This window comes from Rhinopithecus bieti, unplaced genomic scaffold (genome assembly GCF_001698545.2).
Source record: "Rhinopithecus bieti isolate Rb0 unplaced genomic scaffold, ASM169854v2 scaffold_13317, whole genome shotgun sequence".
In the NCBI taxonomy this organism is placed as follows: Eukaryota; Metazoa; Chordata; class Mammalia; order Primates; family Cercopithecidae; genus Rhinopithecus; species Rhinopithecus bieti.
In genome coordinates, this window is record NW_016807516.1 from 1,531,360 (window position 1) to 1,550,988 (window position 19,629).

The 19,629-nt window shown below is 56.1% G+C and overlaps 1 protein-coding gene and 1 pseudogene across 1 annotated transcript in view; one reads left to right on the top strand and one right to left on the bottom strand.

Moving 5' to 3' along the window:
- LOC108536063 (sphingomyelin phosphodiesterase 4-like) overlaps positions 1-7,419 on the top strand; it is a 26,887-nt pseudogene extending 19,468 nt beyond the window's left edge.
- The window catches only part of MED15 (mediator complex subunit 15), an 87,862-nt gene continuing 75,316 nt past the window's right edge, over positions 7,084-19,629 (bottom strand). The window contains 12 exon segments of the mRNA XM_017882602.1: positions 7,084-8,142; positions 8,848-8,946; positions 9,410-9,576; positions 9,675-9,709; positions 9,712-9,765; positions 9,767-9,844; positions 10,295-10,307; positions 10,309-10,362; positions 11,368-11,431; positions 11,511-11,645; positions 11,831-11,958; positions 12,051-12,187. Of these exon segments, the coding sequence (XP_017738091.1) occupies positions 8,006-8,142; positions 8,848-8,946; positions 9,410-9,576; positions 9,675-9,709; positions 9,712-9,765; positions 9,767-9,844; positions 10,295-10,307; positions 10,309-10,362; positions 11,368-11,431; positions 11,511-11,645; positions 11,831-11,958; positions 12,051-12,187 (1,101 nt within the window). The 3' untranslated portion in view covers positions 7,084-8,005.

Genomic DNA, 19,629 nt, shown 5'->3' on the forward strand with positions numbered 1-19,629 from the left:
AGGCTTGAGCCACCGCGCCCGGCCTTGTTTTGTTTTTTGAGATGGAGTCTCCCTCTGTCGCCCAGGCTAGAGTGCAGTGGCATGATCTCAGCTCACTGCAAGCTCCTCCTCCCAGGTTCAAGCAATTCTTCTGCCTCAGCCTCCCGAGTAGCTGGGATTACAGGCATGTGCCACCACGCCTGGCTCATGTTTGTATTTTTGGTACAGATGGGGTTTCACCATGTTGGTCAGGCTGGTCTCAAACTCCTGACCTCATGTGAGCCACCCACCTCGGCTTCCCAACGTGCTGAGATTACAGGTGTGAGCCACCGCGCCCGGCCAGTGCTTTGCATTTTTATGTAAACTCAGAATAATGGCATTTTAGGGCCTGTGACCAAAAACCAAACCAAGTTTGTAACTCCACCAGGGATCTGAATAAACCTGCCCTTGTTTTTGAGTTTTCCACCGCCTAGGCTCAGTAGCCAGGCGGTTCACCCCCACAGGGTCCCTGAACACGCAGGGGCTGCAGAAACAGCTGCTGGGCACCCTCACCCAGGTTGGCCCCTCACCCCAGTGTCCATGGGCCTGGCCCTCTGGTTTCCTTTGCTTTCCTTGCCTAGGGGCACAGTAGACACAGCAGCAGCAAAACCAAGGTGCATGTTAACACCAAAGTGCCTGTGACAGAAAGGGTGAGGGCCTGCTTGAATCTGTTTTTTTTTTTTTTTCTTTTTTTTGAGACAGAGTCTCTGTCACTCAGGCTGGAGTGCAGTGGCACGATCTTGGCTCACTGCAACCTCCGGCTCCTGGGTTCAAGCGATTCTCCTGCCTCAGCCTCCTGAGTAGCTGGGATTACAGGTAGATGGCACCACACCCAGCCTGAGCCTGCTGGCCCTGAGCCATGTGAATTTTGCCTTCTACTTAATATCAACATTGACTAGATTGGCCTGTAATCCCAGAACTTTGGGAAACCAAAGCAGGGAGGATCACTTGAGCCAAGAAGTTTAAGCCCAGCCTGGGCAATATAGCAAGAGCCCATCCCTACAAAAGATTCAAAAAGTTGGCTGGGCATGTGGCTCACACCTATAATCCCAGCACTTTGGGAGGCCAAGATGGGCAGATCACCTGAGGTCAGGAGTTCAAGATCAGCCTGGCCAACACGGTGAAACTTCGTCTCTACGAAAGACATAAAAATTAGCTGGGTGTGGTGCCACCTACGTGTAATCCCAGCTACTCGGGAGGTTGAGGCTGGAGAATCGCTTGAACCTGGGAGCCGGAGGTTGCAGTGAGCCAAGATTGTGCCACTGCACTTCAGCCTGGGTGACAGAGTGAGACTGTCTCAAAAAAAAAAAAAAAAAAGATTCAAGAAGCTAGGTGTGGTGGTGGCTCACACATGTGGTCCCAGCTACTTGAGATAGGGTGGGAGGATCACCCGGGCCCAGAAGGTCAAGGCTGCAGTGAGCCATGATCATGTCACTGCACTCCAGCCTGGGTGACAGAGCAAGACTCTGTCTCCAAAAAAAAAAAAAACCTGACAACCTGAAGCATGTGCCGTGTCTATGGCTTCCAGAAGCTCTGAGGTTCTCGCGAATGGCTGGGGACTGTACACTCAGCCCCAGGGCAGTGTCTGGCCAGGAGTGGAGGCAGACACAACCTACTGAGTAGAGAACTAAGCACAGCAAAGCTCAGTGAAGAGGCAGGGTCTTGGTAGTTGGGGCCCAGACACTGGAGAGAAAGGAGGACTACTGGCACGAGAGCACCAGACACTGGAGAGAAAGGGGGACTACTGGCATGAGAGCACCAGATGCTGGAGAGAAAGGGGCACTACTGGCATGAGAGCACCAGACGCTGGAGAGAAAGGGGGACTACTGGCACGAGAGCAGAAGCAAAATGCAGTTAGGGGTCCCAGCTGGGAGGCACTTGGGGGGACTTCCAGGGGAGGCCTGGGGTTGGAGCAACTCAGGAACCAGTTCTGGGGCACAAGGAGGAGGAAGCTCTGGGGACATCTAGGAGGGAGGCCGGTGGCCGGGGTCCTGAGGAGGCCAGGCTGAAGGCATTTCTTGCACATTCTCGTCTCTCCACCCCTGGACGCCTCCGGAGTGGTTTATTCTAACCGCTGCCACCTCCTCAACTCCTAGGATGCCCTCAACTTTTTGCCACTAGGCCACACTCCCCTGCTGTGAACAGGCCAAATCCAGATGCTTCTCAGACCTCCTGGCCTGGAGCCTCTGGCAGCACTTCAGGCTCTCCGGACACCACCCCTGCCCCCTGCACCTCCACACCCCACTCCTCGCACCAGACGCTATTCCCCTGGAACCCATTTGTGGCCCACTGTCTTCCGTGACCAACACATCCTGTCTCTAGGATGTACCAGCACCTGCATGACCTGAGGTGACTCAGATTCTGGTCACCTCGTGCAGGTGACCCACCAGCAGAGGCCCTGTGCAATCAGGAGAAATCGATACCTTTCCTCTTGGACATCCAAGAGCAAGTTAGATCCCCTAAATGGCCAATAACCCTGACATTTCCAACATAAATGAGAGAGGACTCTTTGTATTTTTTTGAGACAAGTTCTCGCTATGTTGCCCAGGCTGGAGTGCAATGCCCCATCATGGCTCACTGCAGCCTCCAACTCCTGGGCTCAAGCAATCCTCCCACCTCAGCATCCCAAGTAGCCAGGACTACAGGCACGCACCACTACACTCTGCTAATTTTTAAATTTTTTTGTAGAGATGGGGTCTCACTACGTTGCCAGGCTGGTCTTGAACTTCTGAGCTCAAGTGATCTGCCAGCTTCTGCATCCCAAAGTGCTGGGTTTACAGGTGTGAGCCACCACACTGGAGAGAGGACTCATGTAGCCTTCACTTTAAAAATTAAGCTAGCTTCCCTTCACTCTCAAAACCAGAATTCTCAGCACAATTTTCTCAAGTGAGAAGGGGCCAAAAGAAATCAAATTGTTTCCCAGTCAAGAATTTCTACTTTTGGCCAGGCACAGTGGCTCACGCCTGTAATCCCAGAACTTTGGGAGGCCGAGGTAGCTGGATCGCCCGAGCTCAGGAGTTTGAGACCAGCCTGGGCAACATGGTGAAACCCCATCTCTACTAAAAATACAAAAAATTAGCCAGGCCATGGAGGCTCACACCTCTGGTCCCAGCTACTCAGAAGGCTGAGGTAGGAGGATCACTTGAGCCTGGGAGATGGAGGCTGCAGTGAGCCAAGATCGCATCACTGCACTCCAGCCCAGGCAACAGAGTGAGAGACCTGTCTCAAAAAAAAAAAAAAAAAAAAGCAATTCCTACTTTCTCCCAACGAGTATTCCAGCTATGAAAATCACCATTGACTTTAATATCCATGTGAATCTTTGTACGCACTTAAGAGGTCAGAAGAATGCAAAGAAGTGAGAGGAGGAGGAGGAGCAAATGCTTTTCAGCCACAGCAGAAGGCTGGCACTTTGGAGGGTGGAGGCCTTTTGACACCCAGCCCAGCCCAGGGGAGCACAGCGTCAAGCCGAGGGTCAGGCACCAGCAACTTCTCTTTCCACTGTTGGGTCTTCCTGACTTCAATACATCTGCAGCCTCCTCCCTCCAGTTGCCTCCAGCTATTCTGACCTCTGGGAGAGCAGCCAGGGAGCACCCACCTGGCTGCATGTGCTGACTCGGACTTCCCAAGGAGTGCTCAGAGCACTTTTTTCTCAAGATGCTCAGGAGAAAAGCTACCCAGGCCTTCCAGAGAACCAGACTTTCTCCTCTTAAGATTCAAAATGGTAAGCTGCGCGTGGTGGCTCACGCCTGTAATCCCAGCACTTTGGGAGGCCGAGGCGGGCGGATCACGAGGTCAGGAGATCGAGACCATCCTGGCTAACAGTGAAACCCCATCTCTACTAAATACAGAAAATAAGCCGGGCGTGATGGTGGGCGCCGGTAGTCCCAGCTCCTCGGGAGACTGAGGCAGGAAAATGGCGCGAACCCGGGAGGTAGAGCTTGCAGTGAGCCGAGATCGCGCCACTGCACTCCAACCTGGGTGACAGAGTGAGACTCTGTCTCAAAAAAAAAAAAAAAAAAAAATCAAAATGGTAAGCCAGGCGTGGTGGCTCACGCCTGTAATCCCAGCACTTTGGGAGGCCGAGGCGGGTGGATCATGAGGTCAGGAGATCAAGACCATCCTGGTTAGCACAGTGAAACCCCATCGCTACTAAAAATAAAAAAAATTAGCTGGGTATGGTGGCGCATGCCTGTAATCCCAGCTACTGAGGAGGCTGAGGCATGAGATGAGAATCACTTGAACCTGGGAGGCGGAGGTTGCGGTGAGCCAAAATCGCACCATTGCACTCCAGCCTGGGCAACAAGAGCAAAATTCGGTCTCGAAAAAAAAAGATTCACAATGGAGACTGGGCCTGGTGGTTCATGCCTGTAATCCTAGCACTTTGGGAGACCAAGATGGGAGGACTGCTTGAACCCAGGAGTTCAAGACCAGCCTAGACAACATAGCAAGACCCTGTCTCTGTTTAAACAAACAAACAAAAAAGCCTAGGCAACATAGGAAGACCCCATCTCTACAAACAATAAAAAATAAAAAATTAGTGGCAGGACGCGGTGGCTCACGCCTGTAATCCCAGCACTTTGGGAGGCTGAGCGGGGTGGATCATGAGGTCAGATCGAGACCATCCTGGCTAGCATGGTGAAACCCCATCTCTACTAAAAATACAAAAAATTAGCCGGGCGTGGTGGCGGGCGCCTGTGGTCCCAGCTGCTCTGGAGGCTGAGGCAGGAGAATGGCGTGAACCCGGGAGGCGGAGCTTGCAGTGAGGTGAGATCACGCCACTGCACTTCAGCCTGGGTGACAGAGCGAGACTCCATCTCAAAAAAAAAAAAAAAAAAAAAAAAAAAAAAAAAAAAATGCTGGGTAGGGTGGTGCATGCCTGTGGTCCCAGCTACTTGGGAGACTAAGGCAGGAGGGTCACTTGAGCCCAGAAGATTAAGGGTGCAGTGCAGTAGTGATCGCACTACTGTACTCCAGCCTGGGCTACAGAGTGAGACACTGTCTCAAAAAACAATTAACAACAAAAAGCCAGGACTGGGCATGGTGTCTCAGCACTTTGTGAGGTCAAGGTGGGTGGGTCACTTGACATCAGGAGTTCTAGACCAGCCTGGCCAACATGGTGAAACCTCATCTCTACTAAAAATACAAAAATTAGCCAGGCGTGGTGGTGCATGCCTCTAATCCCAGCTACTCGGGAGGCTGAGGCAGGAGAATCACTTGAACCTGGGAGGCAGAGGTTACAGTGAGCCAAGATCACGCCACTGCTCTCTAGCCTGGGTGACAGTGAGACTCCTTCTAAAAAATAAAAAATGAAAGTGATAAATTGGCACCTGGCATCAGGGAGATGCCAGTTCCTGATCGGTCGCACCTGTTTCACTCAAGTGTTAATTGAATACAGGCACAAGGGAGAAGCAATTTCCTGGCCATGTGTATTAAGAGACAAAATGGCAGAGTATGACTTTCTGGGGCACCCCACCAGAAAAAGGAAGAAAGCCTCAGATAGGCATACGTACAGTTTCCTAAAAACACTGCCTGCGCTCACCTCCCAAGGGCAAGGAGGGCACTGTGCATGTAAGGAGCCCACCCGAGGGGAAGAATGATGGGAAATGGGCCAGTCTATAAAGTACTAGGATCAAGGTTAAACACCGCACTTGACGTTTACATGCTGCTTAGGTCTCTTCCAAGAATACTTTCCTTTCTTTCCTGTTCTAAAACTTTTTAAAATAAACTTCCACTCCTGCTCTGAAACTTGCCTCGGCCTCTTTTTCTGCCTGGGCACCAGGGAAGGAGTGGGGAAGGGAGGAAGGGAGCACAGAAGCAGAACAGGCCCTGGCCTCACTGGGCCCTGGTGAGGGCCACACAGGCCTGACTCCCAGCACACTCCACTCCTGGGGATGCTCAAGGTGACAGTCCCTCTACTCACCCCCAGCCTGCTTCTGAGCCCCTTGCCTGTGGTAGCACTTGTCATCTTGCCTGCATTGAAGCCAACCCTGAAGAACACCTTTGTCTCTCAGCAGAAGAGGCTTCAAGCAATGTGGACCAAGCACCTGCACCGTTCAGGGCCTTTGAGATACCCGCATCTGCGCCCACAGCTTTCCACTGCCAGGCCCACCAACGTCCAAGTGGATTCTGGCTCTCTATAGCATTTCCTGGTAATTCTACTACTTTTAAGCCTGGCTAAATTCCAAGATAAATGACTCAAGATAGAAAAAAGTATTTGATCTCCAAACTGACAAAACAACAGCTAGTTTATTTTCTAGCTATTATTTCGGTATTTGGCATTCACACAAAAGCACATGATGAAGTAAAACCTTACCTGCTGAAGACTGAAAATAAAGCTTGTTTCTTTCCAAGTCGTATGCTTGGATCCTCACTATCAGGCGTCCTTTCCCGGCCCCTGGTCCCTAGCCCAGCCCCTGCTATATCTGCAGGGACCTGCCTGGGCAGCCAAGTCTTGCTCATCCCGGGACCTGGCAGCTGCCCTGGAAGAGAAGCGTTGCCAGAGCTGCGCCCACCCTCCCTGGAGGTGGGAGGGCTTTCCTGGTCCCCTGGCTGGGCCAGAGCTGCCTTCGAAACACAGATCACCCTGGGTCTCCTGCCCAGACTGCATGCTCCTGGGGGCAAGATGCCATCTTCTCCTGCTCTGACACAACACCGCCGACAGGGGGTCCAGCCAAGCTCACCTCTCTTCCTGGAGGGCCATCTCCAGAGTGCTGTGGCCACACCCGCGCCACCCCTCCCACCACAGCAGCAGCTGCAGCTGCGTCCATTGTCTGGGGGTGGCCAGCTTAGTGCCCACCGTCACCTGGCAGCACAGTCCTCCCAGTTCCACGGCCCCACTTCCTTGGCATGAATCTCAGCCCTTTCCTACTTCAGGGAGCAGGAACTTTGCCAGGAAGCTGAGGGATCAACCAGGCCAAGGAATGGGACGGTGTGTCAGACAAGGAGAGCTGAGGTCCAGGGTGTCCAGGGCCAGACTGGACACTGCCAGCCCCAAGGCTAACAGCATCCTGACAGGACAGTGAGCCCAGATTCATGGAGAAGGGGACATAGTGATGAACAACTGACAAACACGGGAATAATAAATTTATTATAATCACAGATGGTGGGGTAGTGCACATAAAAAGGGGGGACCTCTTCTCACCAGAGGGCTGCTGGCCAGTGCCCAGAGTGGCAAGCAACACAGGGAGGCGCTCCCTGCATGGCCCTGGCCCGCTGCCAGGCCCATTCTCTCTGGGTGGCTCAGTGTGTGGTGCTCTGAGGACGCGGGTCCCGAGGGCCTTGCTCTTCATCCTTCACAGTGGGGACATGGCCTTCGTGCCAGCGGTGCAAGGGTGCCAGCAGCAGGATCCCCGATGTCCCGGCTCCCTGGGTGCCCCACAGTGCTCAGCAGGAATGCCGTGAGGGCTGAGGCCCAGCTGGTGGCAGGAAGCTGGCAGTACCCATGGGCCAGCCCTCCCTCCAAAAGGCAGCCTGTGCCCTGGACTTGGGGGCTTCCCTGGGGGTGCCGCACCTGCCCAACGCAGCATAGCCTGAACCCAAAACTGTGACCAGAGAATCCCATGTGTGTTTTAAGGGTTTCCTACGTCCTCTGTGTTCTCCTATAGAAACGAGTAGCAGTGTGTCTAGCACACACAAGATGCTCTAACAACACCCTGAGTGCACCCTCACGCTGCTGAGACGGACCTGGACCCTGGACAGGCCACGGTGAGAGCAGCCCGAGGATCGCATCTGGCTCCTTGGAGGAAGACACATGGAGGGGCCTTCTCTAGGAAGTTGGCCAACGCCCCCCAAGCAGCCCGCTCCACTGCGCCTATCCCAGTTCTGTACAGGTGTGGGATTTCGTTTGGCAGGTCCCCAAGGCAGAAGATAAAAGCAGGAAAGCTAACCTAACCCCAGGCTCTCTAAGGAAGCCAACACCTAGAAGTGTCTGACAGGAGGCGTGTGTCCTTGGCCCCGATGAGGCTGCGGGCCATCCCTGCAGTTATGGCTAGGCGGCTGAGAGGCAGGCCTGGTGGACGCTCTGGGCCCAGGTGTTGAGCAAGGCGGTGACCGAGTGCTTGTCCGGGAGCTGCAGCAGCCTGGAGGTCATGCAGCGGTGCACCGACTGGAGGAAGGGGTTGGCGTCTGCAACAACGTAGCAGGTGTGAACCTAAGGCAGCCAGCGCAGAGCTCGCTCCTGGCACACCCGGCAGTGCTCTGCAAGGGGCAGCCCCAGGCTTGAGCCGAAGCACCAGGAGGTGATGTCCTGCATGGTGCCCGGCCTTCAGGTTCTCCTCCCAGAGCCTCATCGTCAGTGAAGAACTGAATCTGAACAGGATCTAGGGCTCTGCCTCTAACAACCTTGGGGACCCAGCCCGGCTCTGCTGTGTGCCAGCTCTGTGCTCAGGGAGACTGCCCCCTGCCACCATAGTTCTCTCTGGAGCCACATCACCCAGATGGGGCCCTGTGCGCTCAAGCTGCCGGTGGGACCCATCAGCCCCGCCAAGGTAGTGGCCTTTGGGAAGCTAGTGGCCTCCGGGAAGAGCAGGGTCTGTCCTTGAGCCATGGGCTTACCCCTCACCCACTGAACACAACCACCCTGGACAGTTGACCTGACACAAGTTGAAGGGGCGAAGGGACACAGTGGGAGCAGAGACCCTTTCCTCTCAGGTAACCACTGGACAACCCGCTCCTGTCTGTGCAGGAGGAGCCAGAAGAGGCGAGGGAGGGGCTTGAGCTGGGGAGGGGCAGGAGCGCACAGTGGCTGTCCCCGCTGCAATGGAAGCCTGGTTTTCCACAATGACCCCTGCTTGCCCTGGGTCCCCAGACAGCTCCTCTGGGTCTACCTACCATACTGCCACTGCCGGTCGATCCACAGAGGGCTTTGGGCCGGATAGTCAGCGGGCACACTGAGCTCCAGCGGTGGCACACTGGGGAGGTCCTTGTCATCTGCAACACAGAAGGCTGTATCTGTGACCTGGACGAGCCCCGGCCTGCCCTGCCTCATAGCCCTGCTCTGGAACAGGACTCTTCACACCCTGGGAGGTTCTGGTGAGGCTTGTGGCAAAGCCTGGAGGAGGTCTCTCTGACTCTCAGATTTCCAAACATGAAGCCTGGAGTGCCCTGCATCGATGGGTGCCCAGAGGTCCTGCCTACCACCTCCCTAGGGCCCCAGGCAAGCAGAGCCACATCTGTGTTGGGGAGGTGAGAGTGTGCGGGCTTTGGCAGTGGGGACTGAGGCATCGTCAGGCTGTCCGGGGCCCGGTGTGTGTGAGGATAGAGCAGACAGCCTGGCTGGGCGTGAATACAGGGTGGGTTCTGGGCGCTGTGCTCTCTGGCTCAGACGGCAGAGTCCTGGGGCTGCGCTCAGGGCTTGCTTTCCTATGCCAGCCCCAGCCCTCTGGACACTCACCCAGCTTGCAGATCAGGTGCACAGTGCCATTGTTGCTGCAGTGAGAAGGGTCCAGGTTTACTAGGAACTTGGGGTCCAGCCTGGCCACCTCGCCCTGGAGCACACTGGGGATGCTCTGCCGCTCATCATCCTCAAGCCTGCGCTTCCGGGTGCACACCACCGGGGCCCTGGGGAGGCGGCATGGTGACCACAACGTGAGCCACAAACGGGCGCGACACGCGGGCAAGGCCTGGGCCGCCTCGCGAAGCCAGCCCAGCTGGACTACGGATGGGTGGGCCCGTGAATGGCGGTCATGGCTGCGAACGAATGTGCGGGGCCTACAGGAATGCGTTGAAGACAGGTGAGCGGATGTTGGCCCAGGACGGGCGTCAGGAGCGGCTGGCATAGGCTACTGCCGCTGTTTGGTCGTGGCCACCGGGGCCGGTGGGGAGTGGGCTGCGAGGCAGGATGGGCATGGTCGCGCCAGGACCTGAGGGTTCCCATGTTAAGGGGGCTTTCACACCCCAGGCGTCGTCATCACAGCCAGCATTTTCCTCGAGGGCCTCTCACAGCCTCCACCCGTTGGCAGACAATGTTTGGCTGATCCTGGGAATAATTCCTGCCACCCTACAGCCCTGATCTTCCCTACAGTCCCTGCCTCCTCTGAACTGGGTGGAGGAGGCACCCACGGGGCCACTAGAACAGAGGGTGAATTCTGGGGAGATGTTCCCATCAGCCACAGCAGACCTGGCCCTGGAAGCCTCGGTAGGGCAGGGGTCCAAGGCGTCACGCCAGCGCACCCAGATGCCCCTGATTCTTGAAGGACCATCCCAGCGGTGCTCCCAGGACTCTTGGGGAGCCGCCTGTTCCCCTAGGAACGCAGGGAGTGTTGGCCATCCCACTCACAGCCGCCATGTCATCTGAGTTTCTGCCAGGCAGATCTCTGACACTTTCGCAACGTTTCGAGGGGACACCTGCAGAGGAGAAGGAACTTGGGGCTGCCTCTGTGCTGGAGGAGTGGGAGACTAGTGCAGCTCTCAGCGTGGCCGATCCCAAACCACTGCACTGGGCCTTGGCCATCAAGAACACCTCTCTGCAGGACCTTCCTACAGTTGACCGGCTGTGTTGAAGGCAGGCAGCCCTTAAACCAGGAGTTGCTATATGTCCCTGGTGGGCAGAGTGAGGTGAGTGGGCGCCCGAAGAGAAGGGACAGTGGCCAAGCCCCTAGATCAGGGCGGGAAATGCCTCATTTTCATGGTAGGCCCAGTCTCCTGCCCCCGCTCATCCCCTATAAACCTCGTACGAAGGATCAACCCATGAAGGCCTGGAGGACCACGCAATAGGTGACTGGCATTCTATCCAGACAGCCAGAACAAAGAGACCCTTCTAGACGGGTCGGGGTGGAACTGTAGCCCTGAGTGAGTGTGAGTGGGAGGTATCATGCCGCAGTGCCCATGCAGTTTGGAGCACTGCCCAAAGCGCTGATCTCACGCAGCGCCGTGGCCAGCCGGCCCTGCCTTCCACCCTGCCTCTCACCAGAGCCATCTTATTCGATTTTCATGACGCTACACATGAAGCTACACCATTGGGGTAACTGACGCTCGCGCACGTTGCCTGCCCCATGGGTCACCGGCAAGTCAGGGGCAGAACTCCAGGTCAGGCTCAGGCCCATCAGGACCAGCTGATGGTCAGGCCACTGCAAGCTGGCCCCTGGCTGCTGGCTGGTGAGGTCTGGCTGTGATGGCCCAGCATGAGGACCACAGCAGCAGCCAGGAGTAGGGCAAAGGCTGGGCACCGGCCAAGATGAAGCCTGGGCTTGAAGCCTCAGCACACACCAGAGTGGAGCCTTGGAGGCCTCTGGCCAGGGCTCAAAGAGCTGCCCGGTGCCTTTGCTAAACCCACATCATCACCAAGTGCTCATCCATGGCTGGGCTATCCATGCCCCTGTGGACCCTCCGTGGGCTGTGTGCAAAGCTCACCGCTTCGAGGGGTCTGTCAGAATGTCCAGAAGGCTCTTCATCTTACTCAGGTCCTTTTTTCTGTCTGGGACAGAAGAGAGGACACTAAGACACAAGCCCGGCAGTGTCCCCAGGGTGCAGGCCCTGCCCCGGCCGCAGCCCACCTTCATTCTTGTCGATCTTGTTGATCATGCGACGCAGGGGCTCGATGTACTTGGACAGCTGCTTCAGCTTGTCCAGGTACTGCTGCTCCTCAGCCTGGCTGGAGCCGGCTGGGCTCATGACAGAGCTGGGGTTCACTGCAGGACACAGGTGGGTGAGGCCACTCGACCCTCAGGTGGGGAGCTTGAGCTCTGAGGGCCCCAGAGCTCGCACACCCAGTATGAGCTAAGGCCTCATAACAGTGAGTGGTGACCTCAGCACCTCAACCCACCAGGCCGATACAGGTCACACGATGGGGCCATGGACCCCAGGCCCAACTTACCAGGTGTGTTTAAAGGTCCAGGTGAGGGGACACTGAAGTTCTGTGGGGTCCGCGCCGTCACTGGGCTCTGGGAGGGCTGCGGTGAAGGGCTGGGCAGGAAGCTACTGGGGGATGGGGCAGGGCCGGAGCTGCAGACAAGTGAGAGAAACATGTGAGCCAGGGTCCAGGCAGGGCCGGCCTTGAGGTCCAGGCGGGGAGGGACACCCCAGGCCAGGCCTACCTGACGTTGGAATTGGGCTGTGAGCCGGGCTGGCCAGGCTGCGGGGACGGCTGCGGGGGAGGGGGCATCGACTGCGGGGTCTGCACCTGCTGGCCCGGTGATGGCGAGGACAGCATGGGGAGGCTGCTCTGGCTGACCTGGAAGTGAAGGGGCTCAGCTGGCGCACTGCCACATGCCCGCCCGCCTCCACACCACCTGCCCACCTCACGCACAGGCCCGTCCTCCCGCACAGCCTCACCACACACCCGTGTCTTCATCCAAATGCCACCAGGACATACACACAGGCACACTCCCCCAGCATGGCACACAGCATGAAGTGACCAAGGGACTGGCAGGGGGGCCCAGGCAGGGCAGCCCTTGCTCCTTGGCCAGGGGCCCACAAAGACACAGGCTTTGAGGGCTGTGTCACAGAAGTGTGAGGAAAAGGGCAGTCTGGGAGGTAATGCCCTCGGCTGGCACTAGCCTGGCCTTCCCTGCCACACCTGCCTGTCCTGTGACATGCTCCTTTGTGGGTTGGTGAGGACCTTGCTCTGCTGATCAGTGGGACTGTCTTCCCACATGCTTCCACAAGCCCCCGCAGCCCACAGGCTGACTGCACCAAGGACAATCCCAGTGGCCGCGGCCATCTGTTTGGTTAACACATGCAGCTGCAGGGCTGGTCCCAGGCTGTGTCCCACCTGGACCTGCTTAATTGGAGTGAGGTGGCCCAGGAAGCCACACACACACCCATGGTGGCACTGGTATCAGCCCACACCAGCGCCTCTGGGAGAGGCGAGCTACTCAGTATCAAAGACACCTGGGCCCAGAGCCTGGTTCTGCCATGCAGGTGTGCACCTGAGTCCTCTGAGGCCCTGTGTGTCTGCAGAGCAAGGCTGCTGCTCTGCTCCCCAGGCCTTATTGGGCACGATACAAATAAGATCGATCAGCCCATTGTCTGCACGAGGGACACCACTGTCTTCATCCATAAACTCTAGGGATGAAACCACACCACCCAGGCACCAGGGACAAGCATGTGTGAAACACCCACACCTTCCTGGGGTGGAGCACAGATGGCAGTTTTGATGGGGAGGACAGCTGCCTGCCAGACCTGGGTGAATGGCCTCCCCTAGAGGGACTCTCAGCAAAGAGGGCTGCCTTGTCACACTGGGGGAACCCTGAAGGCCCTGCTAGCTTCAGAGGCCCCCATGGGCCCATGGTGGTATTTCCCACACCCTAGTCAACCCCCTGCATGCCGAGCATCCCCTCACAGCCTGCCTAGGAGCCAGGCCCCTGGACCGTCCATTTCTGTAGACCAACTCAGTGCTTCTCCTGGGGCACTCTGGCCATGAGGACCTGTCTGGGGCCACGGCTCACAAGACCCCACAAGCACCTCCACTACAGTGCTGTGAGTACTGGGACAGGACTGCTGCTTTCTAAGCTCCTTAAATTGGGAACCAGGCCCAGAGCCCACAAACAGAATGCTGCCCTCCTCACCACCCCACCAGGCAGCAGAGGGCAGGGTAGCACTGCCCTTTCAGCACCACCTGGATCAAGCTCCTGGAGCGGAATGCTCTTTCTGTCCTGCCTGTTCCATGGGGTGTGCCTGACAGTGCTGCAAGGGATGTTGGGTGCAGGCCGCTCCTGAACCACGTGTGCTGGGAGACCAGGGGGTGGGGGGCTAAGGCACAGGGTGTGACCACAGCAGGGCACTTCCAGCATGGCTGGGTCAGAGGTCCCTATCCAAAGCCACTGGCCCAGTGGACATCAACCGATGGAATGGACTGTTTCCACTGCTTTGTGATCAAGACACCCCTGCCTGGGATAGGAGGGGCAGAGGGCAGGAGCCCCAGCCTCAGCCTGCCGGGCCTCATCGCTCTACCTAGTGGAGCAAAATGGCTCGTGGTGATTCTCGCAAAGGTTAGCAAGGTCAGAAACGGGGACTGATGTGACTTCATTTGCTAAAAATTCTGAGTTGAACAAGTAGAGGTTTCTCCCACCAAAGTCCTGTGCATTCACAGTGCTGGGGTGCACAGAGCCCTGGCTGAAGGGGAGTGAGGGCATGTCTCAGACACCGGAACACATGTTCTAGACTCATCCAGGCGTCAACAAAATCCCAAGGCCAGAAAATTCCATACAGAGAACCACAGACGGCACCGAGGAGTGGGAAGCAAAGACTCCGGGCTCCACGCTCAGCCCAACCCTGTGGAGCACGGCCCGCCCTGTGGTGGACTCCCTTCTAAAGCCCCCAGCAGCCCCGTCACCACTCTGCCTTTCCTGACCTGTGCCTGACTTGCTGCTGCTCTCTACCTGCACCCCAGAAAGCTGTCTCACAAGCTCACCTCTCTTCCTGCTTGAAGGTCAGGCCCCTCCCCCTCGCCTCTCTCTGACCGCCTCTTCCAGAGAGGCGCCTGTGCCTGAGCAGCTGGCCCTTCTAGGAGATGGTCAGCTCTTGTCTGCAGCCTAAAGCTCAGTGTTTCTCTGAGAAGCAAGGCAGCTGCAGGCTGGGCAGAGGCTGCCGAGCAGGGAAGGATACCATACAGCCCTCACTGCCACTCGAGAGTTCTCATCTGCTATCGAACCTCAGGCAGCCCAGCACCCACTTTGGCCCCGAAGCAGCAATCTCACCAGCCACGCCCGTGGGACCCCCAAGCACCCACCCAGAACTTAGGTCTATCTCAGTTCTTCAGCTGCTCCAGGCCAGGGCAGCTGGCAGCCAGCAGAGCCCAGAGGATGAGAGGCAGGGAGATTTCTAGTGGGAAGAAAAACAAACGAAGGGCACCCTTTCATTTCCAAGAGCACGAGAACAGGAAGCCAGGCCCTGTGCCCAGGTGTCAGTGGTAGACAGTCCAAGTCCAGCATCTGGGATGAGAAGCAGCCCCCCTGAAGACTCATCTGAAGACAGAACTGGCTCTAGAGAGGCAGCCAGAGAGGTGAGAAAGAAACCTCCCAGCCCTTGGGCTCAGGTCAGGTCTGGGATTGGAGCAGGAAATGGGGAGGCAACAGTGCAGTGCCTCTCCAGTCAAAGGATGAGCCCCTAGCGGGGACAGGGCCAAGGACCAAGGGGAACTGCTGCTCTGCGCTCTCTCTGGTCATATTCGGCCAGGGGCGCGGGTGCCGGTGTGTCACAGCTGCTAGCAAAGGGCCCAGGACAAGAATGTCACACCTGCTAGGGAAGGAGCTTCTAAGTGCACACCACCTGTCACCTGTGTCACAAGTTGGGAACAGGGAGCTCAGAGGGAAGTGACTTGCTCAAGGTCACCCTAGTGATGAAGGGAGCTCAGGCACGTTAAACATCAACACCCCAGCAACAATGGCATGAACTGCATTTCTGGGAAAGGGACCCACACAGCAGCCTGGAGCTGAAGGCAGGTGAATACAAAGTGGGCCAGAGAGGAGGTGGGAGGGCAGAAAGGCTGGTCCAAGGAGCTCCATCCCACAGAGGAACCCTCAGGCAAGGCTGGCGGCACTGCACGCTCCCCCTGGTCCCCCCAACATACTGGGAACTGTTCCTTGCTCCCGGCTCCAGCACTCAGTGTACCCCCTGGAGGCACTCCCCAGGGCGCAGTGGAACACGGGTTTCACCCTGGCAGCTGGCAGCCAGCAGAGCCCAGAGGATGGGAGGCAGGGAGATTTCTAGTGGGAAGAAAAACAAACGAAGGGAACCCATTCATTTCCAAGAGCGCGAGAGCAGGAAACCAGGCCCTGTGCCCAGGTGTTCGTGGCAGGCAGTCCAAGTCCAGCACCTGGGATGAGAAGCAGCTCCCCAAAGACTCATCCAAAGACAGGCTCTAGGCTCTAGGGAGGCAGCCAGAGAGGTGAGAAAGAAACCTCCCAGCTCTTCGGCTCATGTCAGGTCTGGGATTGGAGCAGGGAACAGGGAGGCAACAGTGCCTCTCTAGTCAAATGACGAGCCCCTAGTGAGGAAGGCACTGCCTGCTTACACCTGCCAAGGGAGGATTGTGGCATGGGCTATGCCACCCCCTGGGCCCCCGTGCTGGGCACCGTATCCAGCATGCACCCAGCACAAAATCCTGCTTGGACCTGGTAGCCTGAGTCCGTGAGGCATGCCCACCGTTACAGGAAGATGCAGCCATGGGCCGTCAAGACAGAGGGAGGGAGCCTGGGCCCTGTGAGCCCTCTGGAGAAGAGCCCATGGGGCACGTACATTCCCATTCTTTCGGCTCCACCTGTTTTCTTGGACCCAATTTGTTGCCACAAGGAAAGAACATGAGCAGACGGGCAGTGTGGTCTCCAGACTGCGTCTTGCTGACTGCTGAGGGCAGGTGGCTGGAGGGACAGTGGCCACTGGATGGCCAACTGGACACACCAGAGTCAGCAGGTTCTAGCTCCTGAGAGCTCAGATGGGACACAGTGGGGTAATTCCTGGTGAGGTCAACAGATACGTTCCTGGGATAAGCTCTCTTTTCTCAGAAGGGACTGGATTGAAAGATAATGACACAAAAGCAGCAGCATACCTCTGGAGCCAGCTGGTGTGGGCAGGTGAATGCCCTTGGTACACGGGGCCCAGCATGCCTCACGTCCCCAAGGCTGTCCCACAGCCAGGTATGGGAGGCTGTACCAGGGAGCCTGGTACTGCAGCCCAACGTAGAGGGCTGAGCTGGGGGAGGGCCCTCTGCGGGGAAGGCCAGGACCAGCAAGGGCTGCAGAGCAGCTGCCTGGGCAGCAGGGAGACCTCCACTCCAGGGTGTCCCTCCATTGGCTTTTCTCCCTCCCTAAACTCCTGCCAGTTTCCTTTCTTGCAGCTGACAAGCATGAACAAATCTGCTTTAAAAACGCAGAATAAGGCTGGGTGCAGTGGTTCAGGCCTATAATCCCAAAACTTTGGGTGGCCGAGGCGGGCGGATCACCTGAAGTTAGGAGTTCAAGACCAGCCTGGCCAACATGGTGAAACCCCATCTCTCCTAAAATACAAAATTAGCCAGGCATGGTGGCAGGCACCTGTAATTCCAGTTACTCGGGAGGCTGAGGCAGGAGAATCACTTGAACCCGGGAGGTGGAGGTTGCAGTGAGCCAAGATCAGGCCACTGCACTCCTGCCTGGGGCACAAGCGTGAGACTGTCTCAAAAAAAGAAAAACAAATAAACTACAACAACAACAAAACAGAAACAAAACCAGAACTTTGCCCCGGTTCTGTGCCTTCCTTCCTCTTTCCATAAATCCTGTGGCTTTTGTCTACTGCCAGGACAAGGAATACTTTCTAAATGCTGCCACATTTGTCCTCAGTGAACAACCCCAAAGGTTCAGGGGTGTGCCCCTCACTGCCAGCGAGAATGGGCGGAACCTGGTGACTAAATCTGTGTGGAGTTAGCCAGCATCTTCCCATGCCGGCACTCTCACTCACCCCACACAGTGCAAAGAGGACAAACCAGAATTCTCCATGGCATTTACTCCAAGGCACTAACTTTTTAGCTTCATCGTATATTTCTCTATCCTTCCTCTACTCCACCTTACCTCTTTGCCTGTGGGGATTGGAAGCTTCTAAAGAGAGTGAGACCTATTAGCTGGCATAACTCAGGGCAGCCTTAATCTAAGGGCCAGGGAAGGTTGGGGAGGGAAAGACTGAGTGGGTTTGGGAACTGGTGGGAAGGAGGGAGGGAGGGGCTGCCTGTGAGAAGTCTAGGTGGCAACACCAGCAGCTGGGTGTGGGGAGTGGCCAGCCCACAAGACAGTATGGGCAAGCCAAAGCCCAGGACAGAGCCTGGTCTTGCAGGGTAATGGGGGAGCCCACCCAGGAGTACCCAGTAAACAAGGAGGAGGAGCCAGGTCATCAGCCCAGCAGAAAGGGGAGTGAGGAGTTGCCAGAAGAATCCTGCTGAGAGGCCAAGGCGCAAAGGTTTCATTTGAGCCCCCAATACTGACTTGGTGGCTCCCTGGGGGCATTCTCAGTCTGTAAAAGGGGCTAAATGCTCGAACTATGACCTGCTGCAACGAGAAACAGTGAGGCTCTGTACACAAAGAGCTTAGCTCAAGACCTGGCACTGGCACGTATCCCACACTGAAAACATTGGGGACTTTTTGTGTTTATAAAAATCAGTCCTACACGCTGCTACTAAAGTCATTCCTCCACATACAACAACCCAACCTGATTCTGTGAACCCAGTGGATACTAAGCCAGAGGCTATGGGAAAGGAGGAGAAGCAGTTTTAGCAGACAAGCACGCAGAACCCAAAGGGGTCTGGTCAAGGAGACACCAGCAGCATGTGAGCAGGTCGCGGAGCTCACAGCCTCCAGGCCATGGGGAACTGCACCCTGGCTTCTGCCCACACTGGCCTCCTTTCCACCACAGCCAAACAACCTACTTCCTCACCCCCAACTTCTGCTCCTCTGGAGAGCTCTTTCACCAAAGCCTTTCCACCAGCAGGTTCCAGGCACTTCCTCCCGCTGTAATTCAACAACTACCAAAAAGGAGGTCCCTGCCAAAGAACCTAAGTTCCAGTCAGTAACTATGTAAATGGCACATCTGGGGTAACCCAGGGGGTTAGTATGCAGGGAAGGCAAAAATTTAACATGCACCCAATGGGGACCCAGGCCACTCTCTTGGCAGTGTGTGGTGTGTGGCACCGGGCTTGGGGCCACATGGACCAAGGGCCATCCTGGCTCAGCCTCCACTTCTTCCTCTGTAGAACAGAGCTGCAGAGACACCGCTGCACAAGCCAGGGTGGTGGCAGTGCCTGCACCTGGGCATTCAGGGATGGGCAGGGACCACTGTCTGCTAGGATTATAGAGGCATTGCCCCTAAAACAGAAACTGAATTGTAAAGTTCTTTTGGCAAATTTGAGGTTTCCACAACAAACCCACTAAAATGGAAAGCCTGTATGATTAGAGAACTTCAGCATCATTTTATTCTCAGAACCTTAGCACAGTGCCTGGCACACAGAACGCATGTGGTAACTACTTGTTAAACAAATGACTGTACCATGGAGCAATTCCAAATTTCATAAAATAAAGAGAAGCCGGGAATTCATATCCCCGAAAAGCATAATGTACACAGAAGTCTACCTCTACCTAGAAAGGGGATGTGTATTACAAATTACACACTCTACACAACAAACTCTACAACAGCATGGCCCAATGCCACTTCGGCCACAAAGGCCACGTTCTGGAGTCTGTGCTGTCCACTGGAGCAGCCACTAGCTTCCCTGTGGGAAAATGCGGGCTTGAAATTTATTTGGTACGACTGAGGAACTGCATTTTTTCATTTTATTTAATTTTAGTTGACTTTTAGGGGTTTTTTTTTCTTCCATTTTTAAAATATATGGCCGGGCGCGGTGGCTCACGCCTGTAATCCCAGCACTTTGGGAGGCTGAGGCGGGCGGATCACAAGGTCAGGAGATCGAGACATCCTGGCTAACACGGTGAAACCCCGTCTCTACTAAAAATACAAAAAATTAGCCGGGTATGGTGGTGGGCGCCTGTGGTCCCAGCTACTCGGGAGGCTGAGGCAGGAGAATGGCGCAAACCCAGGAGGCAGATCTTGCAGTGAGCCGAGATTGTGCCACTGCACTCCAGACTGGGAGAGCGAGATTCTGTCTCAAAAAATAAAAAAATACACACACACACATATATATATATTTTCCCA